The following is a 22541-nucleotide window of genomic DNA, read 5'->3' as shown; positions in this document are numbered from 1 at the left end:
TGAGGGGAGTGGAGGGAGAGACATAGAGCTCTATATGTGCACCACACTTTGATAACAGTAAAAGAATAAGGCCAGGGACTTCTCCATTATCTTTATGTGCAGCGAGTGTTCATTGGGTGCTCCGATAGGATACTGCGCCTTACCCTGCGGGCCTAGCAGCGCCATTGTGATGGTATTACTTCCATGGCCAAGACTCGGGAGAACGGGATGATTTTTTTGTTGCTGCCCAGCCTTTTGTGCGCAGCGTAGAATGAAAGCAGGGCACGAATGAAAGGAAAGAGAACCAAACTACAACAACAAATAAAGGGGCTAGTTATGTGTCAGTGTGTGCGTTCTGCATTTTTAGATTCTGATAATTGTGCTAAAGACTTTTAATGACCCATAAGTATGCAGTACGAGACTTTTTAATGAGATTACGAGGGCAGCAATATCGGCCCTGGTGAAGCAATTATTTCCTTGCTTTGAGAATGATCGCTCCCTCCCATATAATCTCCTCCTCTCTGTCATTCTCACTCTCCAGTCATCATTTTTTATCTCTGCTGTCTAGTCTTATTATAATCACTATTGTTCTGAGAGTGGCCTAAGAGTGGCTGAGGGCTGCTATTATGAGTGCGTTAGAGGCATACATGGATACCAATCAAACTACAGGCGAGCTGAGAGAGTAATGGCTTTGTGTGCTGGGGGTGAGAGGAGCAACTGTGGAGTAATTGTGATTGGATGTAATTAGTCTGCAACAAGCCTAATAAGGTAGCTGGACTTGGCATTGTCGCTGATACATGATTGGTGTGTTTGAGATTGGTCCCTCCTCCTCTGCAGCCTTCATAATTCAGCACTTATCACAGGCAGAAATTAATCCAACATCATTGTCTAGCTTTCTAAATTTCACGACACATTGACTAACAATTCCAAATAGATTTTTTATCCCTTTCAATAAGTTAACTCTCAATATTAAATGAACTGCGTTTTCATTTGTCTTTGCCAGGCATTAAAACGTCCCCATACATTATTAACTTTGAAAGCTATTGTATGTAAGTGATCTTGAATGATAGTGTTTTACTAAGTGGTACATTTTATATTGAGCCGAGGCTATCCCCATTTTACTTCCCCCTGGAGAATACAAATATTTGTTTAAGGTGGCACGCCATCCTTTTAAGTGTTGTACCTAATTATACTCACCCTACGTCCTCCCAATAATAACTTGTTTTCACCAATTTTGTCCAGTTTATGTCTCATAGACATCTTGGGGACAGAGGATGTTTGTTGTTTGAGATCATAGCATCAAGCAATTTAACCCTAATGTGCATTCTGCCATGTCCACAACATGTCAAAAGCCATTAGCTTCCTTTTCCACCTGAAGCGAGCGGCGAGGATTGAGTCCCAGTCATAAAACCCTCTTTCATTTGGATGAATGCACTGGTCACAGCTAAAAAGGTCACCAGACATTAAGCGAAAGGGGAAAGCCGGTTTAATTTTTCCTGCTGCCCAGTCATGTTATGCATGCTCACAATCTTACAAATGTTTTGGATTTGGGGCTGCAGGTCTTACTCACAGTGAGCAGTCACACTCCTTTAATATCCGTTAGGTTTTGTCAAAGCCTTTAAGCAGTTAAACAAGGTTAACGACACAAGCAGTAGCATTTTAATTACTTATGAGACCCATCATACTAACATCTTGACATTCTACAGGAACATACCAGTGTTGCTGAGTGTTTCTCCAATTCCAACAGTATACAACTTAAAATCATATTAAATGAAAACATATTTTTTTTCCAACATGACTATCCAATCTCTGAGACAAATTAATCTCTGTACCAGTAACGGCACTACAAATAAGTGCCATTACAAGCATTCCAGTCATATAAAGTGGAAATTATTACATACTTTATACTTCATCAATAACTCATTACACAGCCGAGTAATGAGATGATTCATCTTCTACTGTCACGTAAACAGTGTTTATGGAAAGTGCTACACTAATGAAAATTGTTATTAGTAGTAGCACTAATAAAAATGAAAATTGAAACAGCTTCATTCTTGTCTGTGAGTAATTGTGGTCTAAGCTGTGAAAACGATAAATATGTTTGATAAATATGTGTATTGGCATGGTTAAATGTAGCTGATAATCTAAGATCTCATTGTGAGAAAGCAACAGATTAATTCAGGTATTAATTTAGTTTGACGGTGTTATTACAGGTTTGTCTACCACATCGCTTTAATTCAATCAATCTTCTGTATTGGCAGATAAATAAATATTGGTCTGGCACACAATTACTCGCCACAGTAAAACTGGTAATTTGTCTGTAAATAGTCTATTGATTTGACCGTACTGTGAGCATACACTGTAGGTGGATTGTTTATGGAGAATTGAATGCAGACGTGTAGAACGAGTGGGTGGTTGTTCTTTTATACAGTTTACATTTTAGACTATGAGTGCTTAAGTGCAACCCATTTACATAGACCTCGGTTGTTTAAAAGCATGAATTAGTGTTAAGTGATAAACATCAGAGTTGAGTAAAAAACGGCAACAACTCAACAACACTGGTATTATCCGCAACAACTGCTGGAAACAGAATCATGAAAAGCAATTAAAGCACATGCCAAGTCAACATAAAGACATCCTAGCAGAGAAGGCTTCACTATCGGCCTGCTAGTCTCTGGTTGAGATGTAACTAAAGGTGTGTGACTCACCTGTGGGGTAGCGCTCAATGACTGGCAGGTCATCCACCTGCAGAGTGGCATTACCCCCACTCCTCGTAAACTTCACTATATGGTACTTTCCGTCATTTACAAACTTTGACGTCTCCTCAATATTAATGTCGTCTGTTCCGACATTAAATACAACAGCAATGTTTCCTTTATCCTGAAATGAGAAGAACACAGAAAATAAAAGCTTTTAGTGACATTATTGGACTGTACGGAAAGGTTTTCAGCTGAAAGGAAGTACGTCTAACGTGGAAAATGTTCTAATGTATGTTATTTAATGAGTGTGTCGTCAGTCAGTGTCCTATAGTAAGGACAATATTAATTTACTCTGCATCTTAAACTGTGTCAAAAAGTGTACATTTTCTTAAACACATATGTATATATTTTATATATTTATATTCCTCGGGATGGTAAGAAACATAATTTTGATATCCTTGTCTGTATCACGCACACAGAAGATTGACAATAAAGTTGACTTGGTTAAAAAAGTTCAGCTGGATTATTTTGTGAACATGACTCATTTGATCTATTTTGTGATGTAGTAGCTTTATGAACATTATAACACATTTTAAATATAATGGTTTGAATAATAACTTTTTTATTTTATTAGCATTGCACCAATCAATGGTGTTATATTATTCTTGAGATAGTGTAGAGTCTTTTCTTATGTCATGGGGAAGGTTGAAAAAAATACTATTGAAAGTTTAAAATAAAGAATCGAAACAAGGTTCTGCACCCGAAACCCAGCACCAAAATGATCATACAAACACCTAATGCTAAACACTACGACCTGCCCAACGTACTTTATTGTGTGTTTTGTTATAATTAGACAAACACGGTTAATGATCTTAATGTGATTTTCAGAAAAGCCGACACATTTTAGCCTTTGAAGGCTCAATAGAATAATGATTAAACACGAAAACAAGGAAATTACACCCATGTCATTATAGCTTCTGCTGGTGTGGTTCTATGATGTTTACATCTGTCCGCCCTACGGTGAAATGTATAAGAGCATATGCTTTCATCGAGGATTTCGAAAATTATTTTTGTGCTGTGTATGTGCAATGAGAGATGTTATTCCAAGTGCATACACGACCTGCTGGGATGCCTAATAGGCAGATCAAAAAGAAGCCAGAAGTGTGTTTTGTCCTTTATGTTTTCATTACATCAGTTCAATAAATGATATAGTTAGTGGTTAACAGTTTCCCCTTGAGGTTTAGTGCTCTACCTGTCCTGGCCTTCTGCGTGATGCTGCCATCTGGTTCTTTAAGAGTGAGGTCGTTTTTTTTCTTTATGCTTCAGCCATGAATCCATCACACACACACACACACACACACACACACACGCACACACACACACACACACACACACACACACACACACACACACACACACACACACACACACACACACACACACACACACACACACACACACACACACACACACACACACACACACACACACACACACACACACACACACACACACACACACACACACACACACACACACACACACACACACACACACACACACACACACACACACAACCTTCTTTTCCTCAATTGAAAGTAGCGTAAAAGCATACAGAGGATATCAATGAATCTGAGCATTAGTAAATCATTAAACTGCAATAAATTAAAAGATAAATACATCAAATATAGGTATGAAAACATACAGATAATGACTTAAGGAAGTTAAAGAGAGCTTAGGCTCAGTCTCCACATGCTATGGGTATCTCTAATAAGCGTATTTTACGGTACATGATCGAAGTCCTTGAATCCTTCTACTTAATGCAGCTAAGAGGAGTGTGTATATTGCTGCAGCCTCTCTCTCTGCTTATGAACTGCAGTGAAAGGAGCATCTGGTATGAGGCTCAACCTACTGTAGCAGCGCAGCACTCTGCATATCATTATCCAGTCAGCAAAGCCAATTCTACACTACATCTCCATCTCTCTCTGACTCTCCCATATGCACAGACTGACTCTTTTTTTAAGCCCTCTCAAAACACACATATACTATAAAGACACACACACAGATTCAGACCCCTTTTTAGAGCAGAACGAGTTGAGTGTGTCTCGAGAGCCAGAAGCTAAAGGGCAATTAAAGCCATTTGTAATGTGTCACACCGCATTATCAAAACTAGGACAATTGTATGCTTTGTAATGTAATTTCAACAGATTATATAATCTGATGCATTAAAGCTACAGTACCAACACAATTTACCGAGGCCTTGCGGGCACCAATCAACAAAGAGTGAAAAGCAGATGGCTAGAGTGACTTCAGGTTTTCAGAAGTGAATGTGCGGGATGATCTGTAGTATCTGTTGTATTAAAACCTTGTGTTAGCTGCAATCTGTTTTGTTTAAGAGACGTGCCCCTCCTGAAACCCTTCCACGGAGACAGCAGCTCCTCAGCAGGAATAAATGCAGCAAGAAGAGGCAAGACACCATGAGCATCTGCCGTCATCGGACCTCACACCAAGGCAGATTTTTCACACAATTTCCTGATTTTCAAGTACTTGGATATACAGTGTAGAATTTCTGATTCCAATAGGGTACTTTCTTTCAAGGACTACCACACACTGAACACATTAATTCAGAAGTTTTTACTGCCATTGCTCTTGGAAAAAAAAAGAAAGAGAAGAGACAGAAAAAAGGGTTTAGTAGAGGGACCAATCCAATTAAAATGCTGCTTTTAATAGCCTCCTTCAATTGACTTTTAATGTTCCCCACGGTCTCGTTAATAAATTTAAAGCATTTAGTCACAAACTGCCAACTCGAATTTCCATAGCATGAAAAAAAAGCCTACTTCCCAGCCTTGAAAGAGATGAAGAGGTAGATGAAAGCGGTTGACAGAGAAAGGACAAAAAGCTAACCATCACATTTAGGGAGTCAGATATCAGATGAAAGATAAGCGCCGATTCTTCAGGGTGAGAAAAACAAAGTACATTTTTGACATGCTCATGTTTATCGCAGATTAATGTGATTAACTTTGACTGTTATTGCCTCTGCCCTCTGAGATAGCGCTGGCATTTGCTTGAAACACCAATAATATTTCTTTCTAAATCCAATACAATTTTGGGGACATTTGATCTACTTAGACAAGTCGTTTTCTCAGTTAGTCCAGCACTGAGAGGAGCCTAATCCTGGAGCTCTAATAGGGTGCAGGCTTATGTCAGAGAGTGATTGATAGCTGCTTACGTAAACCCAGTCTATTACACCCTGACCAGTTTTAGGGCTGCTCACATGGTAAATGCTGCTCCCCGGAGGCATGCCCCTCTGGGAACATACTGTACAGTGCACACATACCGCACCGAAGAACTCAGCCCTGCCTGACATTGTGCACACTGCCTTGATTAATTGCTCATCAAGCTGCAATAGAGTTTAATTAACTGATGAAGTTGATCCACCACCTCTAATCTGCTCTTTTTGTATGCTTCTCATCCTTGCAGCTGGAGGGTGGAGTAGCTGCCGCAATAATCAGGGTGTCAGTTTCTCGTTAAAACTTCCCATCTGCGCTCATTATACAACCATAGGGATACTTGTTTTACTAGCTCGAAAGACGTCAAACAGCCTCTGCAGACAGAGTGTACTTTTCTGTAATTGTTAGTAGCTCTGTGGCATAACTTTCTCTCTTCCAATCATGTCTACAAAACCATGTCTGAACCAATGTGTTAAATTGACAAAACAAGTCTTTTAACAGAATTACAGACAACTTGGGTTGTGATATTTCGACAAAATGTACTTAAACCTTCAGATTAAAGTGTTGTCATGAATAATACATTCATTAATAAATAAGTCATTATCTTGTTGTTTAAATGATATAGTATGTTGTTCATAATCTGCTTGAAAACAGAAACCATGAGTTGAAACGAACCACACGTTTTGAATGTTTTACTGGAGCGAGAAAACATTTCCCCAGCCCACGTACAGACAATTAAAAAAAAAAAAAGGAAATGAAGGAAGTGATAAGTGGTATTTGAGATGGAACCTCCACAAAAATGAATACCACTGTGTAGGATGTAATGTTTTGCTTGTTTATGAGTCATTCATGTTGACAACCATTGTGCACCCATCACATTTCATATCTCACAACTCCGACGCCACAGGACTGAAACACATCTCCCTCCAGTGCACATGTCTGTGAGGGGTCTGTTAGCAGGTGGAGTGCACACCTCCGTCTTCCCCTTAGTGTGTGTCTCCGTGTTGAGGGGGCATTATACTCTCGCTGTAGAAGCTAAATGTCTTAATGTAGCTATAGGCGGGCAGACTACTGTTCACCTTATCTTTTAATTACCTCTGACATTCTTCTGCTTCGCCTTTTTTATTTTTTCAAAGCTTGGTTAATGAAATTACAGACATAATGGAATAATTAGAAGAAAGATATTTTTTTCTTCCTTAGATCACGTGGTCTGTAAACTGTACATAATGCTGCAATTCATCTATACACCTGCATCCACAGGTCATGCAAACATGTGTATATGATAATTTTTAGAGTGTACAGTGCCACATTCATAACAAAGCTGCAGGCAGTATAGAAGCACTACTATGGGGTTGCAGACAATTACATTTCAGCCTCATAGGAGCATTAACTTCCTAATATGCCGAACAATTTAATGATGTTATGGGCGGTGACAAAACTACAGTATATTGTCTCTCTGCTGGGGAGCCAGTCGGGCCTGTGTAGTTATATTAAAAAGATACGAGCTCAAACTTCACCTTTTATGTTAGCTCTATATAAAATACAATATGAATTATATATAGAACCTTCTCCCGGAATGGACAAATACACCTTTTCCCTAGAGTTGCCATATTTGTAAGAGTATTTACATTACATTAACTAGCTATTCCGATCTGAGCACACTCGTAAATAAGATTCCTGGTAACTGTCGGATATGTAGTTGCTATCATTTTGATAAACACTGTCAAATCTTCAGAGATGCCATAACCTCCCTATGTGGCATGACTGTGAGCAAATCTCTTTTGCACACGGATGAAAAACAAGCTCTTAAATAGAGAAACCTTGACATCAATCGGGCACATGAAATTGATTTACAAGCGTGTGGCGCATACTGTATACCTTTCAACATTTTCATTATATATCTTTATCATCCGTTAAATCATGTGTAAAATGGAGGACAAGATATGCGACCCTCGCCGTTTACTTTGGGAGCTTCCCCACTTAACACAGGATTCAGGATATAAATGTTCCATCCTCTTAACATCAAATCATCAGAGCAATACTCTGTTCTGTTTGGTTTTAAATCTGACATCAAAGTCAGAACTATGGGAGCATATAATTATTGTCGTCGAGAAATATAGGCAAATCCCCTGCATTCATGAAATGAATCATTAGGAAGCAATTTAGCTCTGATGCAAAAAACCTAAGGGGTGGAAACAAGTTGGCTTGTTTAATGATTTAACCCTAAAGCTTTTTGAAAATGTCCTTCCTCATGATTACCATTTCTTGGGGTTATTTTTATTTCGGTTTTCATATTTTGCCTGGATTGCCTTACTATTTATCCTGGTTAACCTGGAAAAAGAGATCATGTATCTCAAGGGGATCTTCATAGCTCAATAAAGTATACATTATTAAAATAAAGTATAGATTTTTTTATAGATGTTTGTCCTAGAGCAACCTTTGTCCTTCTACGGTTGAGTGTATAGTGCAACCCGTTATCTCTCTTTTCCCAAGTCATTAGGAGACTACTAGAACACAAGGCTATTTTTTAAGGACAGTCAACTTTTAAAATGTGTTCTAAAACATGAAACACAGTTTAACAAGCCCCCCCCCCCCTTCATTTCGCTATGGCCTCGGAGCGTTTCCATTGTGGTGAGGGATAAGTGAGCTCAGCTTATTTCAAAATCAAGTCCTCTGGCTAAAGTGCCTAATTATCTGTGAAGTTGGCTTTAAATTGTTTCTATTGCTAGGAGACTCTATCAAGAAGCTTTCTGTAGGAGAGCTTCATCACGTAGCTCAAGTTAATAAATCATCAGGCCAGCCACAGTGGTTGTTTGAAGAGAGGGCGCCAAGAGAACAACAGGAGACACACTTCTATTGAACCGTTATAGGGGAAATAATAAAAACATTCGTTCATGCTTATGTATAATGCAGCAGTACCTTCGTAGTGGGATTGTAGGAAGAACACATACATAACAACTAAGCTTTTAAACATAGGGGGTCGTGCAATAAAAATACAATTTTCTGCTCATTAGCGGCACAAGAGCGCTAGAGTTCAGAAGTTCACATTCAGTTTGAAGTGACAGTAATGGGAGCTGGACAGAAGCACATTTGAAAAGAAAATGCTTGTTTGTTTTTTCTTGAAATGACATTTGCTGTCTGACTATACTCTTCTCTTGCTCCACCTTTTGATCGCCTTTGATGCTTTTCATCAAGGGAGGTCAACAGATATCTGAAATTTCGTTCTATCTCGCTCAAAGAAATCAATTCAGGTTTCAGGTGATTCTCCTGTCCGTTCACTTGTGACAGCTGGCGCGCAGTCAGGGTGAGTTGACCTTCATCTCTGCGTCCCCCTGAGCAAACTAAGAGACCAGCTCACTTCATCGGTACACCATACAGCTTTCTGGCTAAGTAGGATCAAATATAATGAAGTGTGCATTTAGGTAGAATGGGATGGAGCAATCACCTCAATAAGAAATGGAAAACGCTGCGGTAGAGCTGGGACATACGCCTGAAGGCAGGGAACAGAAGCCATGATTGACCTTAACTCTTCAGGACAAGACTTTCAGACATTTGATATGAAAAGGATACACATCATGACAAACATTTTGCCGTGTCTACTCAGATTATGTCCGGTTTAGGTGATCATAAGGATGAGTAAGCCCTGCATGCCACAATCTGTCATTTAAGTGTTATGTTATGCCATACAGATCGTATGCAGTGGCAACAACGGTGACCTTTAGAAAAGCTGTTTGTATTTTGATGGTTTTCACTGAGCAAGGTTTCTTGTTATAATGAGATTGTTTCTCATAAATATGCAATCCGTTCTTGTTCCACTGAGATCTGTTCCACTATGTTTCTCACCGTCTGAGCCCCTCACGTAATTATGTGACAGGTTTGCTAATCTAGCAAAAGGTGTCACACACATTTTACCCCGGTAATGCAGGAGTACCGTATTAACACATTACAGCTCAATTGCATCACATTTCCATAATTATGGCATTGTTTTCTCAATGTATAACTGTGTAATTATTTGGGTGACTGACATAACAATAATTTCATAACACAGTAAATATGTCATCTTGACATACATACAAGATCATGTATGGATTTGAGGTGATACATTTGTAAATATGAGCATAACAGTGTACAGACAATTGAATATGTATTTTAAAAGAACAATGATTCTCACTATTAAGTACCATAAAATATTACATTTCTTAGAACAGTTATTTTTCCCCTCATAGTTTAGCTACACTATTGGATCAATTTGAGAAAAAAAGTCTGGAACTAATGCAACCAGCAAAGCTCGAGTCTTTCCTTATATCACATCAGTCATACTGATGGACTAAAAATAAATGGACTCACAGTATGAAATAAGATCCTTAGAATCTGAAATCAATTTCACATCTGTGATGTCCATCATACTCTGAGGTGATGGGGATAGAAGTGAAATCAAGCTTAAAAGCCAAGTAGAGCTTCACAATAAAATGCAGATAAATATACATATATAGATTTAAATCCTTGTGGATCAACATGTTAGCATTTGGGGCTAACAACTATATGTACCTTGTGCTGCTGCTTCATAGAAAAGCCTCCATTTTATACCTTGCTTTCATCAGGTTTAAGGCATCAGGTTTTAGGCTTTACCTAAAAAGTATTTCAGTTTTGAACTCAGTGTTCAGTACAAACTGGCTTTGCAATGTATTTTAACGTACATTTGTTTATGTGTTTTGTTGGTGGGTTCATTTTAATTATTGCATGTGAAAGAATGGACTGGCAGGTCTTTGCAACATGTCCACTGTTGGGAAGGACAACACAATTATGATTAATAGTGCAACCCAAAAAGGGTTTCTACCAAAGGCAAGAATGTGACAGGGTGGACAGGATACCATGAAAATAGCTCTTTTGCAGCTGTAATTTCAACTATGTATTTATTATATGTTAATGAATTAAAATCGGCATCCTTTGAGTGGTTCGATATTAGGGTAAGAGTAAGGAGTAAGAATCTTTAATCGGCGTATTATGTTAGCTAAACAAAACAAAAACTAGCATCATATCTACCTTTTCAACAGGGAATACATTTTAACTTTGATGTGACAAAAATACTGGAACATTTAAAATGACTATGTTTTTAAAAAGCGACTTTGAGAGCAGATTGAGTGTAAGAAGCTCAATCTGACTGCTCTGCCTCCAGTGGGGTTCAGTAAAGAGGCTACATTGGGATCAGCAGCAGGGTCAGAGTCTGAAAGTGTTTTGGGAAGGTTCATCTTATCACAGCACTGTTTCACCACTTTACTTCTACACATTCAATATGTTCCTCTTACCTTCTATTCCCACTTCTGCAACTAGTATGGCTACTTCTGAATGTGTAAAGGAAATACAAAGTTAATTTGATTCGAGGGTTTATAAATATAAATAAAAGTGATGAAGACTGTGACCTGTGAAACAACACCACAGCCCCCATACTTTGGATCTGTGTTCCACTATAGGCACTTCAAAATAAGACTTCAAAGTGCTGTTTTGAGCAGTGGATGTCTTCCAACACTCTTTGATACCACCATCAATTTTGTAAATTAAAGCTATGTTATATTTGGCACGGGGAAATATAAATTCCTATATCTACAGCACCATTTCATCTTCGAGCCTCCTGCTTTAGGAAAGTACATCAGAAATAGCCTGTTAAAGTGATAACAGCTAAGAACTAAATATATATCAGTATGCACTGTGATAAATGATGCTTAGAAATAATTAGTCAGTCCTATTCAGTTGTCATGCCCCATGACTTTGAATGGTTTATCATTACAGTACAAGCACATTGTAAGCCTTCATTTTTCAAAACAATCCCCAATATATGTTGTTTGTGCAGTTGAATATATTCATAAATGGTTTGCTATTCATTGAGCCTGGAGGTTATTAAGCTTGTTGCCATGGTGATGGAGGCAATGTAGAAAATTAATGCAGTTACAGCAATTGTGATAAGCATAGCAGTCACAAGCAAAACATATGGCAAATGTCCTCTTGCATGCATTGCATTTCTACTGCTTAGCCTGTATGTCATTTCAAACTTAACTCAGAATTTAAATTGAGAGCATCAGAGATAACGCTTTCTGCCATCTCTGAGAAATCCGACATGTACTCTAAAAACAACAGACAGCAAAATGTTCCTATTAGGCTGCCCACAGCTGTAGAAGTGAATGTGATGTTTGGCGATTATCAGGAACAAGAGGGATACACTCACAAACAACAAAATGGACCCTTAAATGTATATTGCCAATAGCTGTTATTTAACTGGGTTAAAGTGTTTTAGGGTGCATTTTCCTTTAAGAGAACCCAGGAGTACTCGTTTCTAATACCTCCACAGAACTGGGAAACTGCCAAGCTTTAAAATTGCCACCATCAATCAAGAGGTTTTAAAGGATGCAACAAGCAATTTCATGGATGACTTTTTTTCCAACTTCTCCAACATTATTTCCCATCAGCCTTGTGTATTATTGTGCCATTGCTTTTCTTTATCCACCCCGGTTTCTCTTTGATTCCAGAGCCACTGACAAAAAACAGCCTGTAAGTGCCATCATGCACTCATGTCCGCTCACTTGTCTGTGTTTAAATGTTATCATAGCTCATACTGACTTTCCTATCCAAATACTGAAGCATGTCCATCTCGGAAGAGGGATACATTAACAGATCTAGGACAAGAGGTGTTAAATTATGACAAGAAGTACGATTTACTTAAACCTCAGAGGATTAAACCTTGTCCAAGATATATCAGATAATGGAGGGCTTTGGTTGCTTTCGAAATATAAAAAACATGCAATGCCACACTATTGTATCTGCTCTCAGACCCCATTTTCTTTTTGAAAAATGCCTGACAGATGGAGGGCTTTAGTTGGTGCGGGGCAGCTAAGATGGAAAAAAGGGAGAATATACAGTTGCTGTACTTGTGATACCGACTCGAGCCTCTCTGTTTGCTTTCAAGCAGAGTATCCTTTACAGCAAACAGGAGAGGTGAGATCTAATCATCGTAGCCCAATCAATCAAAGCTCAGTACATACATGGATGTGATATTAATTCATAGAGGTAGCGCTGGTAGTGTTTATTTGACAGAAACATCATAGAAAGAATAAAAGGATAGAAGGACAATGTTTATATAGGAAAAAAGGGACCTTGATATGTAGCCTATACAGAACAAAAACAAACGATATTTTTTACTGCAACGGTCTCTCATGTATGCTATTTGACAGCAATACAAATCATATAACAGCAGTAGTAAGTATCACAGGATGGCCCCGTTTTACTTCACACTTACTGTAGAGAAGAAAAAGTGGTGCAAAAAGAAAAGCCATTCAAATTACCAAGAGGGATAACGGTGAACATCCCTGATATGTGCTGCACACAGCATTTTAACTAAATTGTTGTTTTTCTCAGACAATGCTCAAATGTCTGCCTCCTCCTGGCCATATCTTCTCAAAGCTCAAGATCCTGATCCTTAAACAGAGCACCCTAAAGAGATATGGGATCATTGTCTTTATCCTGTCCAGCAGCTATTATTGAGTGAAACTGACCCAATATCTCTGTGCTGATGGATGCTTCTATATTCTACAGAGGATTGTAAGGCAACAATTACCTTCCTAAAACCTGGAGTATTAGACACTATATTGGGTCTTAGTCTTTTTTTGATGGGCTCTTTTTGCAGTCTTTGTGTACTGACATCTAATTGAAACGCTGTTGAGTATACAGCCGAGTGATCACTAAAGATAGCAATGGTTTTCTCAGTTAGAGCACAACAACAAGTTAATGACTTTCTGCTGTTGTCCAATCATAAGCAACCGCTGGACCTTAGTTTAATGTGTTTTAACAAGCTGTGACTCTTAGCGTTTCATCTGCTTGGGTGGACAGTAGGGCTGCTCAATTAATCGTATTTGAATCGCAATTAAGATTATGGGTTGCAACGATTACGAAAACAACGTAATCGAAATAAAACGATTATTTTGTTATTATTACTTTTATTTTTTGGGTTTTTCAGTTGAGTTATACTTAAAGTTCAGGGTAATCAACTGATAAAAACATACTGTTTGATGTTTTCAAAGTAAATGGATAATCGTTTTTAATAATCGTGATATCAATTATTGACCCAAATAATCGAGATTATGATTTTTGCCATAATCGAGCGGCCCTAGTGACAGTAAGTTATATATTATAGTCACACATTCTTTGATTTTGTTTTTTATTTCTAGAGATTTAAAAACATGTTTCAACATTTTTTTTAAGTTATTTTTCTTCAAATTTAAACCACATAACTTTTAGCTATAATACTGTCTCGCTCGTTTTCAAAAGTGGAGGGAACAGCCATCAACACCTGCCAGCCTCCTCACACACTGCAAGGGTTTAAAATCCTTCTCTCTCCTCTATTCTATGGCAGCCTGACATTATGGTGTCGAAGAAAATGCCTATTAGGGCCAGAGCAAGGTGACAAGCCTAGCCAGGAGCCGTCATTATGAGCCAACCGAGTCAGTCATAAAATGGCAGAAGCAGTGCTTTTCTTTTTCTTTCCATTCTCCAGATTAACATAGTCCTACTGCAATCATCAGAATTAATTTAATCTGATCCCAATCATCTTAATCAACGATGAGACGCAACAACTGAATAAACTAAAGGTTTTAGGAGCGGGAAAAAAGCCTCATCCAACCCACTCAATTTCAGGATTTTGTCCAATTATACTCACTTGTCATTTATTGTGGGTGCAGAAAGGAACACCTGCTCAAGGATTAATAGTGTGGGGTGAAAATCTGCAGATAGATGTGTTGACAGCGGTGAAGACAAGGTGATGACAGACGCTACCAAATGACAGATATTTGGTTGTTTGTCTTCCCTGTGGAGCTGACCAGGCTCTTTCATCTGAATCCACCATGTAGTGATACAGACTGCATCTACTCCATATATGTTTTGCAGGAAAAAAAGGTTGCCAGTGCAGCCTAGAGGTTTCACAATTAGGCACACCTTTATAAACCGTAGTTTCTTTGTGTTTGTGGTACTGCTAAATTACATATAGCCGTGCCCGTGATCGATTTGTGCTGTATACAAGGGTAGCATCTGGTGGCAACACAATTGGGCTGATCGGCTAACACTCTCCCCTGAACTGCAGTGTTCACACCACTGCCTCGTTCATCTTCACAGTGTCCATGTTGGTTATTTGATATTCATCAATTGATTATCATTACTGGGACGGAACTTTGTAACCTGGCTCCGTGTAAGGATTAAATGGTCAACTGAACCTCGCATTTCAAAAGTTCTACAAAAAGGAAGCCAATAACATTTGCTCTAATGAGATACAACTGATTAAGGCAGGCTCTTGGGTTGTATTAACAAGAAATTGATGGAAGGAAAGTGTGTGATCCCCCGGGTGCAGTCGTTTATTTTTGAGATTATTTAGCACCTTCTAATGAGACCATGTCACCTCGCCAATGGCGTTATTTCCATAATGAAGTATTCTTTTCATTTTGTAATTAATTTTTCTCAGCTTTTGACCCAAATATTTGACTCCATGCTGGCCTGCCGAGAGCACTATAGCACTGGCTAGATCCATTTCATATATACTATACGGTATACAGTATATATATATATATATATATATATCTCAATTGTTTTCTGCGCTGTCCGTTATCGCGGATAAAAGAGCTTCTCCTGCCGCTGCTGAAATTAGAACAGGGCAGTCAAGTGTTACTATAGTACACCTTAAAACCTGACAGGCGGGAAGCCCAGCACTTTTGATTAGGTCTCTCCAAATGTTAGGGCCAGGAAATTGATGAAAGCTAATTTGCTAATACCTTTTTCTCTCCCCACAGTTAACCTAGTTTCTGCATGGAGGGATATTTCTCCTACCTGTCCAGAAATAGGAGAAACTGTTCAGCCTGCAGAGAGCCGGTTTGGTCTGACTCCCCTCTGGGCCTGCTGACACCTCTAACTAAAGTCACCCAGAGCTTGAGGAAAAAAAAGAAATAGAGCCTAATTGGTGAAAGCAAACTATCCAGACCTCTGTTATTTTAAGAATAACTCCCCTACAGATCCATGATAATGAGTGACAGTGTTTAGTAGACCTGTAGCATTAACCTAAGTTTAAACATATTTTTAAGTATACTTGTTAGTTTAAAGCAGGGGTCGGCAACCCTAGGCACGCGTGCCACCATTGGCACACGTGCCACCATTGGCATACTAGGAATAAGTGGAATAAGCGTGCAAAATATTTAAATTGTATTTTCGGATCCTGAACGAGACCGCCGCCAGAGCACGTCTTCCGCAGCGCAGAAGGAAATAAAACATTTAAGAAATCTAGACCGCAAAAGAATTAAACAAGCAACTGCCTGTTTTTCCTGGCCAAGGACAGGTTCCATAAACACAACACGAGCGTAACGTGTCATTTTACATGATGCCGTTTAAAAAATATAATAATAAAGGGCGTTGCCTATAAGGTGTGATTTGTGCCAAAGAACAGATAACTAAGCTGACTGAGCGGAGAACTAACGTGTCAAGGTGCGCCAACCAAGCCCCCAGGAAGTGCGCCGGACTCAGATGAAAATATTCATGGTGGCCAAACGGCGGTACTACACTTCCGTTTGGTTGCCAGGCCCGGAAACACTTTTTCCCATTGACTTACATGGGGAAAGAGTGGTCTGTAAATCGTTGGATAATTTTTTTTAAACTAAATAAACTACCCAGTATGAACACTTGTATAGCCCTTATTAAAAGCATTCGTTCCTCAAGTTGTAATAATGTGCTAATAACGTTATTCTGAGAGTTATTTCCCTATGCATTATGAACGTGCATCTAACCCACGGGACCGCGCCGCCCGGCACGTTCATGTGACGTGTTCAGCACTACATGCGTTTATCTTTACCCATGGATGCACAATAAGAACGGACCATATCGCCTTACTGCCATCCCACGGAGCTGTAATAATGGATATATTCAGTGTTGGGTGTAACGCGTTACAAAAGTAACAGAGTTACAGTAATATATTACTTTTTGCTGTAACGAAGTAATGTAACACATTACTAATGAAATGTGGGTAATATATTACCCGTTACAATGCTCAGTAACGCAGTTACAACACATTTTAACCCGAAATTAAATGGTGTTTTGTTTTTTAAGAATGTACTAACATAGCGAGACATTCCGACACCAGACAAATTGTGCAGGTAGATTAGTAAACCTGGTGTTTACCCTTCAAGCTTCGCGTCGGGATCCTCGGGGCAGTTGTTATGCACCCTCTATTCAAAAAAGAGAACGGAGCGAAAAATACAAACAACAAAAAAACAAAAACAGGTGCGCGTGACCTGCTCCGCTGCGCGTGCATCATTTCCAAAGTGCTTCCACAGCAGTGACACACATCTGTGGAAAATCATTTATACGAAAATGGTTAAAGCAACCATCACTAAACGCCAGCAACACTGCATTTACTGCAGACAGTAGCAACAGGTCAGGTGGGGACATCACGTTACCCTCCGTCGTGGACACTAGCTTACTCCCGCCTGACTCGCCGCCCTCGCCCCCGGAGCAGCAGTCTTCGTCGCCCGAAACTACGCCGCCCCTCTGCGGCCCGCAGGTGCCAGGATACCACGGCAAAACAGAGCCTGCCCAGGTATATCTAAACAATTACCCTGTATGGGGTTAGGTGGTCATTTTGCAGCTTGTGGTATATAAATAGACAAGGGCTAGAATATTCATGTAAAATAGTGTCATATTCTGCCATGCCTGTAGAAATGTTGGGTCAAAAATAATGCATACAATAGCACAGATGCTTTCACCACGAATGGCTACAAAACTATGTCATATTCCAAGCTTATCAACAAGCTAATGTTGCAGCCAGCTGAAATGTTCTCCAGGTCACGAGTGTGGAGGAAACTTCTGTGTAGCAATGCAGTGGGAGTCACTGACTCATGAAGGAGACACAGGACGAGCAGGAGTTCTGATGTCAAACACTGATATTTAATACAAGCATCGGCCGGAGAAATTCACATCACAAGTCACACAGTCAAAGGTTCTGACTGCACGGGTGGTTTGCCATGTCAAATCTGATCAGCCTCGCATCTTGGTAGACCTTTTAACTAGTTTACAGAGAGTCAAATCCACATATTGGGGATGGGCGTAAACCATGGCGTAAACACATCTGCAGACACAGGAGATGTCTCCCATCTCTGGAGCTTAGAAGCTAGCGTTCTCACACTCGCAAAACCTCCCTATGCCCTGTAGGTCAAGCTGTAAAACCTAGAATCAACATACGACTGCATCAACACATTCCTTACGGGAGATTAGAAGCAGGGATGGTCGTACACAAAATGTCAACACACAAAATAAGGTTAAAGACAAAATTAATCCCTAACAACGAGGTCAACCTCACATGATGATGTGATACCAGTTTTCAAGCACAGTAAATATTCTCTTCGCAGAGTATATGATGGGACCAAAGTGATGATTTAGTACATGGTTTTAATAATACTTTTGCTTTTCAATGTTTGCCATTTCAAACCATGAGCTGGTTTAAATAATATTTGCCATGATTTATCCTTATTCAGTTCCACTATCAGATGATGCTGATGGTGATGGCCCTGAGGGAGAGATGGAGGCAGAGCTCAGTGGACAGAACTGGCAGATACAGAGGAAACTGTTTCAATAGGCTATGACTGACACTGAACAAAACCTAAGGAAATGTAATGACAACAGTATAAGCAAGCTATGTTCATGTTCTCTCAATTATAGTTATTGATCAGAGTTTAATCCATCCCAATGCTGGTTCTTATTCAGTACCAGCAGATGCTGAGGAGGTTAACAAGCAAGTCAAGATTCAGGGTCCAGCACAAGGGAAATTGCGAGTAGGGCAGCAACGTTGTAGATATTGATGATACATCCAGCAAAATGCCCCCAAAAAAAACTGGTATGGCCTGGCTGGGTGTATAATTCTCAGCCTGACCTATGGTCCCAGTCCGGCCCTGCTGACACATCACACACCCATACACTACACACACATTACTGATTAAACTGATATCACAGTTGAGTTCCTCTCTTTAAATAAATATACTGTAATTGGAAAATAATCATGTGTGGTGTCCTTGTTTTGTACGTCCTTGAGCCAGGGCTCCTTATTGTTGTATGTAGGTTATTCTTGGTTTTAGAATGAATTCAGTAATGGTGTGTGTGTAAAAGAAACATAATAAATCATTGGATAGTGTTTCTCAAATGAAGGGGGAAAATAATGAAATAAAGTGATGTATTAAGACTCAGTGCGAGTTATTAATTTCTTCCAATACTTGGCATTCTTCAACAATACACAGACATTGCAGCACATCGTTTCACGTCTTTGGACAGCCTTTCTCAACAGTAGAGTAATGTGTTGGTGAGCCTTTGTTTCCTCCTGACAGCTCACTTAAAGGTATACTCAATTCAATAGCTTTATTAGCATGACCTCAGTTACATATAGTATTGCCAAAGCTCTGTACTGTATAGTTGCAACATCTATGCAAAAATATATATATTATACAATATACACTGAACAAAAATATAAATGCAACACTTTTGTGTTTGCTCCCATTTTTCATGAGATGAACTCAAAGATCTAAAACATTTTCTATATACACAAAATAACCATTTCTCTCAAATATTGTTCACAAATCTGAAAGAATCTGTGATAGTGAGCACTTCTCCTTTGCCGAGATAATCCATCCCACCTCACAGGTGTGGCATATCAAGATGCTGATTAGACAGCATGATTATTGCACAGGTGTGCCTTAGGCTGGCCACAATAAAAGGCCACTCTGAAACGTGCAGTTTTGCTTTATTGGGGGGGTCTGGGGGGGTCTGAAAACCAGTCACTATCTGGTGTGACCACCATTTGCCTCACGCAGTGCAACACATCTCCTTCGCATAGAGTTGATCAGGTTGTTGATTGTGGCCTGTGGAATGTTGGTCCACTCCTCTTCAATGGCTGTGCCAAGTTGCTGGATATTGGCAGGAACTGGAACACGCTGTCGTATACGCCGATCCAGAGCATCCCAAACATGCTCAATGGGTGACATGTCCGGTGAGTATGCTGGCCATGTAAGAACTGGGATGTTTTCAGCCTCCAGGAATTGTGTACAGATCCTTGCAACATGGGGCCGTGCATTATCATGCTGCAACATGAGGTGATGGTCGTGGATGAATGGCATAACAATGGGCCTCAGGATCTCGTCACGGTATCTCTGTGCATTCACAATGCCATCAATAAAATGCACCTGTGTTCGTCGTCCATAACATACGCCTGCCCATACCATAACCCCACCACCACCATGGGCCACTCGATTCACAACATTGACATCAGAAAACCGCTCACCCACACGACGCCACACACGCTGTCTGCCGTCTGCTCTGAACAGAGAAAACCGGGATTCATCCGTGAAGAGAACACCTCTCCAACGTGCCAGACGCCATCGAATGTGAACATTTGCCCACTCAAGTCAGTTACGACGACGAACCGGAGTCAGGTCGAGACCCCGATGAGGACGACGAGCATGCAGATGAGCTTCCCTGAGACGGTTTCTGACAGTTTGTGCAGAAATTATTTGGTTATGCAAACCGATTGTTGCAGCAGGTGTCCGAGTGGCTGGTCTCAGACGATCTTGGAGGTGAACATGCTGGATGTGGAGGTCCTGGGCTGGTGTGGTTACACATGGTCTGCGGTTGTGAGGCCGTTTGGATGTACTGCCAAATTCTCTGAAACGCCTTTGGAGACGGCTTATGGTAGATATCATTTTGATAATTAAAAATATATATTCTTGTCTGTGGTTGTTTTAGCGTTCAGGGCATACAAGAGGTGTAACATTATTTGAATACCAAAACTACATTGAAATAGAGTCTAGCTTGAACAGCAACTAAGTAGCTGTAACATTACTGGGTTATTTGGTGATAACTACCAAAGTAAAGTAACTTCAGACGCAGACGTCACGTAGCTTCTCAGACGAGAGGGGTGGCGACGAGAGTGTCACGTTACTTCTCTCGCGGCATAGTTCACGGCATGGTAGGCGACGATCGACACGATTAGCTGCTCAGTGAGTTCGTTCTTTGGCACAAATCACACCTCATAGGTGCCGGCCTTCAGTTAACCGAGCCAGCCTTTCTGCGCGACTGTCACTCAGATGCGGGACATAGTCTCAATATGGACGCGGGACAAATGATAAAAATGCTGTGCAGTCCCGCACAGTCCCGGGACACCTGGTCACCCTACTTCTGGGTCTTTGTGTGTCACTCAAGCTCGGCTGTGTGTGTGTGTGTGTGTGTGTGTGTGTGTGTGTGTGTGTGTGTGTGTGTGTGTGTGTGTGTGTGTGTGTGTGTGTGTGTGTGTGTGTGTGTGTGTGTGTGTGTGTGTGTGGCACAAGCATATTTTGTGAGCGAGCGAGAGAGAAATACTATACGGTAAAAAAAAGTTATTATTAATAAACAAGAATACCGTTTAAAAGGGGAGTGATTTGTAAAATATCCATAAAGAAAAAGAAAATCTGTTTACAGTTCTGCTTCATATGGGTGTTGAAAGATGTATCCATAGATCTCTTAATGTTGCTCTCAGAGTACACCAGATTGATGCTTTTAACTTCAATATTAAAAAAAAATCTTCCCGGGGGTGCATGCCACCGGACCCTCCTAGAGGATGTTAGGTCCCCCCCCCACTTAAATCATGTTCACATGGATAGGATACTAAATACATGTGTGCACACATCTTGTGTCCATATATTTCTGTTTAGGTGATCATGCCACAACCGTTCACGTGCGTGCATGCATGCGCGAGTCAGAGTGATCTTAATGTGGATTTGGGACACTGATCAGTTATTTTTTTAAATGGCACTTCATATCAAAAAGGTTGCTGACCCCTGGTTCAAAGCAATTACTTAGAGTGTCTAATTAAATCATTACATCTCTTCTCACTTGAGTCATACAAGGGACCTTGCTCCTTACAACTTTTATCTCCATTTCAACATTAATATGTAAACTGCATCTATTTCTCTGGTTAAACAGGATCCGTCGGGGGGCACGGCAATGTGATGAAGACTTGTGTCGGGCCAAGTGAGCTGGAACTGATGGTGCACATAATGAATGGTCTGAAATAGACTGAGAATTAGTGCTGGGCTGGGATGTTAATTGACTATGATACTTGGGCTGGTGCCTCCCAGCCTGAGGCTCTTACTCTTTCCCCCTGCTTTGCTCTATCACTTTGCTTGGATTTTCGCTGTGTCCTATTTCTTCCACTCCTCACTGTGCCTGCCTCTGATTTCGCCTACTACTCAATCCCTCTCGCTCTCTTCCAATCACATTTTCCATGTTTGTTTCCTTTCCTTGCACGTTAACATTAAAGGTATATGGAACTTGAACAACAGAGAGGGAAAGACATGTGACACAAACCTCTCATGTTGGAACATCACCTACACAAACTTGTAACAATGGTTACCATGACATTGTCTATGTTTATGACCTTTTTAACATCCTCTTCCATAATTCATCCCGAGATGACCCGTGGAACTCTAGAGGAAGAGTGAGGGAAGGATTATGTTCATTTAAAAAATATGCAATCATAAATAAGATGGGTCCAGCATTTTCTCAATTTATAATAATAACAATAAAACATCTTATT

At 40.0% G+C, this 22541-nt stretch overlaps 1 protein-coding gene across 35 annotated transcripts in view; it reads right to left on the bottom strand.

Annotated features, from left to right (window-relative positions):
* The window catches only part of LOC117542190 (neurexin-1a), a 301076-nt gene that overhangs the window by 40340 nt on the left and 238195 nt on the right, over positions 1-22541 (bottom strand). For all 35 annotated transcript variants that reach the window (XM_034209679.1, XM_034209677.1, XM_034209680.1 and 32 more), the window contains one exon: positions 2688-2859. In XM_034209679.1, the coding sequence (XP_034065570.1) occupies positions 2688-2859 (172 nt within the window). The remainder of the gene's footprint in view (positions 1-2687; positions 2860-22541) is intronic.

The sequence above is a fragment of the Gymnodraco acuticeps genome, unplaced genomic scaffold, assembly GCF_902827175.1.
Source record: "Gymnodraco acuticeps unplaced genomic scaffold, fGymAcu1.1, whole genome shotgun sequence".
NCBI lineage: Eukaryota > Metazoa > Chordata > Actinopteri > Perciformes > Bathydraconidae > Gymnodraco > Gymnodraco acuticeps.
Note: the sequence above shows the minus strand (reverse complement) of the source record. Positions and strands in the feature narration are given on the sequence as shown.